This window comes from Palaemon carinicauda, chromosome 2 (assembly GCF_036898095.1).
Source record: "Palaemon carinicauda isolate YSFRI2023 chromosome 2, ASM3689809v2, whole genome shotgun sequence".
NCBI classification, from domain to species: Eukaryota; Metazoa; Arthropoda; class Malacostraca; order Decapoda; family Palaemonidae; genus Palaemon; species Palaemon carinicauda.
The window spans coordinates 103,426,256-103,437,686 of NC_090726.1; the positions used below are offsets into that span (position 1 = coordinate 103,426,256).

General features: G+C 43.8%; 1 protein-coding gene across 1 annotated transcript; it reads left to right on the plus strand.

Moving 5' to 3' along the window:
- The first annotated feature begins 10,536 nt into the window (after positions 1-10,536).
- On the plus strand, positions 10,537-11,049 carry LOC137618930 (uncharacterized). Its single transcript, XM_068349137.1, has one exon. It carries the CDS (start codon positions 10,537-10,539, stop codon positions 11,047-11,049), a length of 513 nt encoding a protein of 170 aa, XP_068205238.1.
- The last annotated feature ends 382 nt before the right edge of the window (positions 11,050-11,431 follow it).

Sequence of the window (11,431 nt, forward strand, 5' to 3'; positions counted from 1 at the left end):
ATTTGGTGTTGAGGGTGATATCTACATTGACTGTTTAAAGACGTTTGTCTAGTGTGGGTAACAACGTGTCAGTGGTTGTACATTTACAGTACTATAATATATATATATCTCTATTTTCGGTTTTTTTGTTAATGTTAATTTGGTTTGAGTTTTTGGTGTAGTTTTAAGGATGTTACTTTAAGGATATTGCTGAGGAAAATTTATTAATGCATATTTATCTATATTTTGAATGCAGAATTTTGAGTGGTGATTTGTTTAGTTTGTAAGAAATATAGTGTTAAGGATATGTTTTGTTTGATTGTTGTCCTTTTGTCCAAGAGTCCCGCTGCTGATAACGTAAGGGAAAGTTTGTTTTGTGGAGACCATTGTAAGTAAGTAAGATTCAAGGGTGTGGGGGTTGTTTTGCAACATCCCGCCACATTGAGATTGGAGTCGCTACTTTGGTTGGAGCAGGGTGTGGTTTCATCCAGCCCCAAAGAGTGTGAGAATATATATTTTTTTGTGTGTGTGCTTTTTTGTTTAGTTGTCTGACTCTCTCTCTCGTTGAGAGGGCGGTGTTTCATGTTGGAAATTTTGTTAATTGTTAATTGTTAATTATTAATTATTAATTGTAATTGTTAGTACAGTGGTAACGTATTTGCCTAGCATTTCGCATGGCAAGAGATCGATCCCCGCCCAGGACCGTGAGTTTAAGCTGTTTACTGGGGAGGCTACTGCTGTGGTAGGGCACCACAGTGGGGGGTTGGGCTTGCCCGGCTGACGTTCTGATGAGCATCTATTCTGATGGAACCGGAACTGAAACCAGTCACCTTTAACCTTTATCCTTTAATTGTTAATTGTTAATTGTTAATTGTTAGTTGTTAATTCTAATCGCTAGGTAGTCACAAGGCTGACTGTTCTAAATTTTGTTGTTAACAAATATTGTTAAGTTTTCCCAAGTGTTTTTGTTTGTGCTGACCAATTTGCTGTTGGGTATTTTTTTTGTAAACACTGACCTCTCTTATCGTGAATTAAGACTTGCACCACGGCTCGACGGCTCGTAAAAATATACACACACACACACACACACACATATATATATATATATATATATCTACCTATGTATATATATATATATATAGAAATATATATATATATATATATACATACATATATATTTATACACACACATATATATATATATATATATCTATATATATATATGTAAGTATATATATATATATATACGTATATATATTTACCTATATATATATATATATATCTATATATATAGATATATATATATATATATGTTTATATATACATATATATGTATATATATACATATATACATATATATATATATATATATACATATATATATTCATATATATATATATATATGTCACAAACCCGACACCCACAAACATGACAGCTCAAATCTTGACACGCCAGTTTACCGACAATCCAAACCCTGATAGAGATAATCCCAACAATTTGTTTTCTTCTTATTGTCAACCCCAAACCTTGGGTCATTTTACCTGGAGAAGGTATGAAATAGGAGATAGATTAAGATGTTAAAGATGGGACGATAGTTAGTTATTATCCTGGATATAGTTTTCTTTTCGTCTATTTTAATTGCAGGAGGTCGATGGGAAGCAAATTGAAACCTTGGAAGATTTATGATCCCATGTCGATCAGAGCCATACAGAGTGTTTGTGTGTGTAACTGTACGATATAAAGCTTAGCCTATAGTACTGTGATGGGCCAAGAGTAGGTTCTGACTCAAAGGCAGTGTGGAAGCAACTGATTACTTTATTATAGACACATCAAGTATATATACACACTAGGTCCCGGCAAGAAGGTCACAAAATACAACATCCTATTTCTTGTTCAACTGGCACCCGGTTCTGTTAACAGTTAACAATGTGAAATAGGCAGGCAGGTTGATGCAAATTGCTGTCAGTGCGAGGGGAGAGAGAAGATACAAAGGATAATATATACAAAAAAGAGAGATGTCGTTACTATGTACAATCGTTTGACATGGCTCCCCACCCCCATAAAAATGACATATTGTACATGTTTAATAGGGCGCCCTGATCTAGAGAGGCGAACTGTAGGCGGGTCATCTGGCCGGAGATAATCAGGTTTTAGACGATCAATGGAGACCCAGTCTTCTTTGCCACGAATGTTTAGTAGGAATGCTTTTGGATTGCGTCGGATCACAAGGAAAGGGCCCGTGTAAGGGGGCGTTAGCGGTGGCTTGCTGGTGTCGTTGCGTAGGAAGACGCGTGTCGCAAATTGCAAGTCTGTCGGTATGTGATGCTTCGCTTGGGGCTTGTAAGTCTGGCGGCATGGAGTAAATTTTCCTACAACGGGACGTATGCGCTGGAGATCATCGGAGGAGTTTGCAGAAGGAAAAAATTCGGCAGAGACGACCAATGGTTTGCCATACACCATTTCAGCTTCCGAGACGTCCAGTGCATCTTTAGGAGTGGTCCTTAGTCCCAGGAGGACACAAGGAAGTTGAGTAAACCAGTTGGAGTCCTTGCAGCGGGATATCAAAGCTGCTTTGAGGGTGCGATGAAAACGTTCGACCATTCCCTTGGCAGTGGGGCTGTAGGCAGTTGTCTGATGTAGGGTGATACCAAGGAGATTCGCTAATGATGTCCACAATTGAGAGGTGAAAGTGGGTACCCCTTTCAGAAGTAATATGCTCAGGGATATCAAATCTTACTATCCATCCTGAGAGTGAGGCAGATGTACATGAGGTGGACGTTGCAGCATCCATGGGAATGGCTTCAGGCCAATGAATGGAGCGGTCGATGTCGGTAACAGGTAACGATGTCCTTGTGATCTGGGTAGGGGCCTACAATGTCAACGTAAATGTGGGCGAAACGATTCTGAGGTTGAGGAAAGGTGCCCACTCCTGAATCCATGTGTCGATGTACTTTGGAAGTTTAGCAAGAAGTACAGGCAAGGACCCAATCCTTAGCATCCTTAGTAATACGGTGCCAAATGAACTTCATCTTCAGCAGTTGTGCGGTAGAACGGCGCAAGGGATGTGAAAGGCCGTGAATGAAATCAAACACCTGTCGGCGCATGGGAGCAGGAATCCACGGTCGCGGTCTACCAGTACTGACGTCACAGAGGAGGGTGGTGCTGGAGTCATCGAGGGGGACGTTTCCCAACGGAGGGATGTGCAGGATGTCCTACAAGCTTGATACTCTGGATCCTGTCATTAGGCTTCATCCAAGGCGTTGAAATCCAATCTTAGTTGAACAGCGGCCAACGTGTTTCTTGACAGGGCATCGGCAACAGGATTCATTTACCCAGGGACGTGTTGAAGGGTGTAATTGTATTCAGCCACGGTGGAGAGATGTCGGTGTTGATGGGCGGACCAGACGTCAGACTGTCGAGTGAAGGCGTGCACCAGAGGCATGTGGTCTGTGCGAATGACGAAGGGTGTACCTTCTAGAAAATGGCGAAAGTGACGGACAGCCAAGTGTACCGCCAGCAATTCGCGATCGAAGGTAGAATAACCCGAATCTGCCTTGGATAGTTTTCTGCTGAAGAAGGCTAATGGGCAGGGCAAGCCGTTGACCACCTGTTCGAGTACTGCACCAATAGCGACGTTGCTGTCATTGGTGAAGAGAAGGGGAGGCGCATGTGGGACGGGAAAAGTGAGAGCAGCAGCGGTTAATAGGGCATTCTTTGCGTTGCAGAAGGCCGCTTCTTGAAGGGGACCCCACTTCAGCTCTTTTGGCTTGCCCTTGAGGGAGGCGTAAGGAGCAAGATTGGCATGCCCAAGAATTCCTGCAGTGCTTTGATGGTCGAGGGTGTGGGGAAGATCTGAACGTCTGTTACCTTCTCAGGGAGGGGATGGACTCCTTCAGGAGTGATGTGGTGCCCTAAGAACGACACTTCTTTGGCGCCAAAGGTACAATTGTCGTACCGAACTAAATGGCCGTTTTGTTGTAGGTGGTTGAGCACGATGCGCATGTGACGGAAGTGTTCCTCTTTTGAGGAAGAGAACACAAGTATGTCGTCCACGTAACATACACAGAAGGGGAGGTCCCCTAAGATGCCATCCATGAGACGTTGAAAAGTGGCCCCAGCATTACGAAGGCCAAAACAGGAATAATTGAAGGTTTATGTACCAAAGGGAGTGGTGATGGCGGTCTTGGAGATGTCTTTCGGGTTCATAGGCACTTGATAATACCCCATCAGAAGGTCGAGCGTGGAGCAAACCTTCGCTGTGTGCAGGTAGGAGGTTACGTCGGAGATGTTTGGGAGAGGGTAGTGATCCAGTTCTGTTTCCATGCTCAGACGCCTGTAATCCCCACACGGACGGAGGGAGCCGTCTTTCATCAGGACGATGTGTAAGGGTGACGACCATGGGCTGGAGGCCTTTTAGCAAAGGCCTATTTCTTCCATTTCAGCGAACATCTGTTTGGCGGCTGCCAATCGATCTGTTGCCAAATGTCTTGATATGGTGATAAATACCGTGTTTGGCAGGAGCCGTGGGCGTTTGGCGAAGTTCTGGATGGAAAACTTCCGGGTATGACATGAGGAGGTGGGCATAGGCATCCATGGGTGCGCTGATGTGGAGAGCGAGGTTGGAGGGGGATGGTTGAAGAGGTGTTGACTAGTAAGAGTCTGCGTAGACCAATCGTCGGTGGGCGACATTGACCAGAAGGTGGAAATGAGAGAGGAAATCAGCACCAAGGATTGGCAATGAGACGTCAACAACGAGAAGCTTCCAATAAAATTTGCCGTTTCTAAACGATAATGTGAGGTTGTCGTAACCGTAGGCGGGTATCGCAGATCCGTTGGCAGCTACCAGGCGAACATCGGCAGACTTAGACAGACTACGAGGTGACCTGAAGAGTTCCCTTGGCAAAAGAGAATGACAAACACCCGTGTCTACCAAAAATCACACACCAGCTCTTGCATCATGTAAAAAGAAAAGATTAGAAACACAGGAGGCCACCATCACGAGCGATAGCCTACTTACCCGTTTTTGGTCAGTGACAATCCTTGGCACATTTCCTCACGGCAGCCCTAAGTCTGGAGTGGTAGTAGCAAAACTGTCGCCGCTCCGGCACGTCACGGGGTAGGTGTGTGTGTCCTATGGCATTCACGTCAGCTTTGGTTGACGTTAAATAGGTGTCCTCTTCGTCAGGAGTGGAGGCATTGATGGAAGTCTTGAAGGTCCTGAAGTGGCTGTCATAAGGGCGTCGGCTTTGGTCATCAAGTCCTTTATGGGTAAATTATCGACATCAGGTATGGCAGCACGTACAGGTTTGGGTAAACGGCGTACCCAAAGGGCACGAAGTAGGTTCACCTCACGAGGAGAGCCGTCTGCGGCAGGTTGCAGGCGAGTGATACTGGTCATTTTCCTGAGGGCGAGCAAAGCCTTTGGTCTCCCAAAGGTTGTTGAGAGAGCTGATAAAGCTTTGCTATACAGGCGGCTTGCGACGGTGAGTAATGCTGCAGAAGGAATGTTTTAAGGGCGTCATATGCTATTGGGGTGCCTTCTTGTTCACAAAGCCCTTTGGAGATTTCCAGGAAGGTGTCCTCGGGTATCGCCGCGAGAACATAATCTGCTTTGGTGATTGAGCGAATCATGTCCTTGATGTTGAACTGGACTTCTGCACGCTGAAACCAACCAAACGCCTCTCCATTGACGAACGACAAAAGTTTGAATGGGGCGGCACCAACTTCCATGGCGTCCGCCATAGTAACAGTGAAGGGGGGAGGCGGGAGGAGCGAGTCGACTTCCGGGGTCACCAATGTTACGGGCCAAGAGTAGGTTGTGACTCAAAGGTGGTGTGAAAGCAACTGAGTACTTTATTATAGACACATCGAGTATACATACACACTAGGTCGTGGCAAGGTCACAAAATACAACCTGCTATTTCTTGTCCAACCGGCAACCGGTTCTGTTAAAAGGTAACAGTGAGGTATAGGCAGACAGGTTGATGCAAGTTGCTGTCAGTGCGAGGAGAGAGCGAAGATACAAAGACAATATATACAAAAAAGAGAAATGTTGTTACTATGTACAATCGTGTGACACATAGGTGGTACAGTACAATGCCAAAAACGTTTTAATATATATATATATATATATATATATATCCCAAATAAGCCAGATATTTTCCATACATTAATGTCTGGATTCTCTTAACGACCTCGGGATCAGAGCCCCAGGCGAAATCACACAAAGACAAGAGCTTGTGACCGGCCGGGAGTCGAATCCTGGTCCGGCAAACTTGTATAGACAGTGACTTAACCACTTGGCCACGAAGAAAGATAAAAGTCAATGACAATTCTTTTGTACTTATACCAGTCGAATTCAAGTTTTTTGTACTTAGAATTGAAATCAACCCATCTTCACCATCGTAGCTAATTGGTAGTTTGTGACTTGGCATTCGATTAATGATAAATTTTGCACATTTAGATGTGTTTTTCATATTCAAGTAAGCCATATATTTTTGATACATTAATGTCTGAATTCTCTTAACGACCTCGGGATCAGAGCCCCAGGCAAAATCACACAAAGACAAGAGCTTGTGACCATCCAGGAGTCAAACCCTGGTCCGGCAAACTTGTATAGACAGTGACTTAACCACTTGGCCATGAAGAAAGATAAAAGTCTCTCAACTGCCACTTTGGATTAGGTCAACCATGACTGTAGTGTACCTAATGTCAGATCAGGGTATTTAAAAGATCGATACCCCCATTATGGAACAGTAGCCGTTTGGTCAGCAAGTACAAGTGGCAGTCAAAATACCCCGGTGACCAAGAGAGGATCTACACCTTTTGTGTATTTTTCAGGGGAAAGAGAGAATGGAGCTCCTTGAGTTAATCTTTCTAAAGCAACTATTCCTACAGCTGAGGCAACTAATGTCAGAGAGAGAGAGAGAGAGAGAGAGAGAGAGAGAGAGAGAGAGAGAGAGAGTTACAAGCAGTTACAAGGATTTTGGATGTCTCAAAGACTTCTTCCATCCGAGGAGACTCCAATTGCTCTCTGGTAGAGCAATTTGGTATGAACGTTTAGAGAGTTTTTCATGATGTTGTATAACTTATTCTTGAACTTGTTTACCGTGTTACTGTTTATTACATCCGCTGGAAGTGTGTTCCGTGTATTTACTGTTTTGTATGTAAAGAAATTACCACATTGAGTGGCGTTATATCTTTTCAATTCCAGTTTGTATCAGTTACCTCTGGACTGATTTATGCTAAGTGTGAATAGATTGTAGTAATCTACATTTGCTATTCCTTTAAGAATTTTGAATGCCTCTATCAACTGTTCCCTTGTTGTTGTTGTTGTTGTTTCAGATAGCCTGGCCTTTACGACCAGGCACGGGCTCTCACACACTTGCAGCTTGTAGGTGTGTTTGGGGATTGTAGGTGGTTTGTGATATGGGATAATCTGCAACTTTTATTTTTACGTGGTTTGTGGTGTGGGTTAAGGATAATTGGCTACTTTTATTTATTGTCAATTTCGCTTTCCTTATTTTTAGAGGCACCCCTGCCTCTTTAGGGCAAATGAAGAGGAAGAAGATGACGCATGGGAGAAATCGTCCTCCCCAAAGGAACCCACTGACTCAGGTTGCTCAGTTGGAGAGAAAGAGGTACAGCAGTAAGTCCCGATGAGTGGGAGAGCTCGGGAAGGAGTTAGGAAATGTTTTAGTTTGAGACATTGGTATAGAAGGAGTGAAAAACTTCCTTAATAGTTTAAGCTTAAGTTTTTAGGAAAAGCAATAGTATAGAGTTTCAGCTTGAGTAGGAGAGAGCTGAAAAGGAGAATTTAGTTAGCAGATATGCGTGGTAGAGAAAGGGTGAATAAATATTCCTGTACCTGAAAATACTAGAACAAAAAATAAAGATAAAATTTTAATTATGTGTTACAGTCATTGAGACGTCAACGTGCTTGTCAAATTTTATGTTTAGTTGGGAATGGTTCCTGAACTTCTTCAAAGAGAGAAGAGAATTGTAAGTGAGAGAGAAACTAAAAAGAGGTTAAGCAGAGAATTACAGTGTTGGATTATTTTGATTTCAAACTCGTGTTGGTGATTACGTTATCTGGGGGGAGGGTAGCTGCGTAGAAAGGCTGAGAATGTATCAACATTAGCAATGATGTATTTTACTATTGCTGTTGCAGTTACAGGAATGTTAGAGTTGAAATCCTGTCTTAGTAGGGTTGTTTCTGGACAATGCAACAGGTAGTGTTGCAAAGGTTCATCTGTCAGTTGCTGACATTTGTTGCACGGTCTTTCCGGCCTCTGTTGTGCTGCTGGGTTCTCGTTGCTGTCAATGATGATTTACCAGTTGCACAGATACCCCAGTCACATTCTACAAATAAAAATTACAACTTGGCGGGGAACGTTTCTTGTAAGATGATGCGGGATTGGGCTAGTTGCTTTGATGTACCATTTAGCTGATCTGGGCTCTTCGAGGAACCTTTCAACCGCCGTGCCTGAGTCCTCCAATGCCATGGAGACTGAACAGGGGAACCACTCCACGGATTGCAGTTGCACTGATTGCTTTACTAAACTCCTGCAAGAAGCCTCCACCATTGCAAGGAACATCCCAGCTCTACAGCCAAAGAACCCTCTGCCGAAGTTTTGGCTCTCAAATACGGACAGTGCACTTTCCTACGCCTCTGTTGTTGCCATGGCTAATAAGCCAGGCATGCAACTCACTGCCAGAGCCAACAGGAAAGGTGATCTTATCATCTACCCCAAGGACATCGAGACAGCCAGATCCCTCCAGGAAGACCCAACTCTAACGCTGCTGGATCCTGCATTTATCAGGAAGAAAGCTGTCATCACCAGGTATCCTGTCACAATGCCTATCACTATTGCAACTTCATGCAGTGACATTAACTGTGCTGTTCGCTGCATGAGTGAGGACAATGTCCCAGTTCGACGTCTCATCGCCACCTTCATCGGTCCAGTTCCTTCCAAACTGGATCTAGGAGTCTGAGGAACTTTCCCCATCGAGGAGTATACACCTGAGCCCCTTCGCTGTTATAGATGCTAACGTTTTGGCCATCACAAAGAAGAATGCAGAGGCCCCATCATCTGCGGTGTCTGCAGCCAGCGCCACTGCACAGAAGTGTGCATAAAGCCCACAAGGAAGGACGACACACCACATCCAAGTGCCCCAACTGTTCCAGGCCTCACCACGCTTTGAATAAGCTCTGCCCAGAACGTCTTAAGAGATTGCAGCTATGAGGAACACATCCTCTCCAAATAAGAAACCAGCTTCAATCCAGCCACCAAAGGACCAGCGACCTCCTCGCCAGAGAAGACAGCGCCAGCCAGCCACTGCTCCTGTGCCTGCACCTGCAACTGCTCCTCATAAGGACCAGCAACGACCTGCAACTGCTCCTCATAAGGACCAGCAACGACCTGCAACTGCTCCTCATAAGGACTAGCAACGACCTGCAACTGCTCCTCATAAGGACCAGCAACGACCTGCAACTGCTCCTTATAAGGACCAGCAACGACCTTCATCCTCAATCCCATCCCAAACCTTAGCTCTACAAATTGAGTCCCTCCCCTTACAAGACCTTATCCCCATCGCCTTCAAGATCCTCACCAGAGTCCTTTCCTTATCCTCGACCCCCACCTTCCTGCAGCTCCTGCAACAATTCCACATTCCAGCTCCAGAGCAGGGATAAGCCTCTTTGCTTAAACCTACTCCTATTCTCTCCGACTGCAGAATACTTCTCTCCTCTCTCCTACTTACTGGGACTTGCTGCTATCAACACTTTTTCTCTAACTAAAACTTTTCATTTCGTGGACCTAAAAAGGAGTCTCCTTTTTTGGGTTACCTCCCCCCCCCCCCCCCCCTTTTCATGTCTTTTCAAATCCCTCCTTTAATCACTCATCCTGTATCCTTTTCCTGTTCCAGTACCTTTTTTTATCCAACCTTTCCTTTTTATTATACCAATTTTTGGCTCCTTTTGGAGTTATCCTATTTCCAGAATTATATCCAGCGACAAGAGCCCGTGTCATGCAACAGGCATGGCAATCTTCACCAACCAACCAACCTTCAGTAAATTGTCAGTGTCTCTCCCCTCATCTTGCTGTCCTCACACTATAGTCTTACCAAAGGCATCAAACTCGTCTTCTTCACGTTTGGAAGACAGTTTATTCTTTATCCCAGACAATACTTGATCTGTTGTACTTCCTCCATTTTTTCTACTCTCCTTCACACGAGTCATGTATTCTGTCTGTAGCCTAAAGTTAGGGCTGGCTGACAGTGATAGCAGGATTATTATGAATAGGGCTACATTCATTTTCTTCTGAACCTTCCACATCTGTATCAACATGCTGTTAAGGAAGAAAGTAATAAAGATTAAAAACTATTTAGTTCCCAGACACCATGCAGGAGTAGCAACAGATAGCAATAGATTACGAAGAAGATTGGGACTTCCCTCACTGTCTAGGAGCGGTGGATCGGAAGCATGTTCTCATCAATCCTCCAAGTGGTGCTGGCTCCTACTATTACAATTATAAAGAGAGTCACAGCCTTGTCCTTATGACAGCTGCTAGTGCTAAGTATGAATTCATCATGGTTGAGTTCGGTATGAATGGGAGGGTCTCAGATGAAGGGGTCATTGAAAATACTGTTTTCTATGAACTGCTTTGTAAGGATAACTTAGCAATTTCATTCGATGAATGTCCAGCTAATTCTGATATTTATTTACCATTTGGGTTTATTGGAGATGAAGCATTTGCTCTTAAAAAAAATTTTATGAAACCATTCATTCAGAGAGAACTTAATCATGATCGGAAAATTTTCAACTATAGGTTATCTAGAGCTCAAAGAGTTATAGAAAATGTGTTTGGTATTACGGTGTCGAGATTTAGGATTTTTCATGCCCTAATCAATCTAAGTTTGCATAATATTAATCATGTGGCCATGGCATGCTGTACTTTACACAGCTTTCTTCGTAAGAATAGAGGAAACTGTTATACTGCACCAGAGGAACAAGACAAGAGCCTCTTTTGTTCATTTGGAAAGAGGCCACTTCAGATGCCCTATACCTAAGTGGTTTAATGGGTGGAGGTGGCGCAGGTAGTCAACGCTTATGGGCAACGGTGAACCCAACTGTCATAGCTGACACACCCCCCATTGTTGGCAGAAAGGATTTGGGAGGAGAGTAATCAGCTATCACTTTACACTCTCTACCGGCGCTACTCTTGAGTATTATGATAATCCTAAGAAGGATCAATTCTCCGGACAGGGAAATGGAAGATTAACAAGGTGATAAAAATGTCATTTGTAAACGGATAATTCCTTCTAATGTTTACATCAGGTACAAGGATTAAAGGTTTTATCCTTCCAGATCAGATACGCTACGGGTATCTAAAGATGTAAAGAGAGGATAACAGCTTGGGTGAGTCGTTTGATATGGTTAGAGAATCAAAAT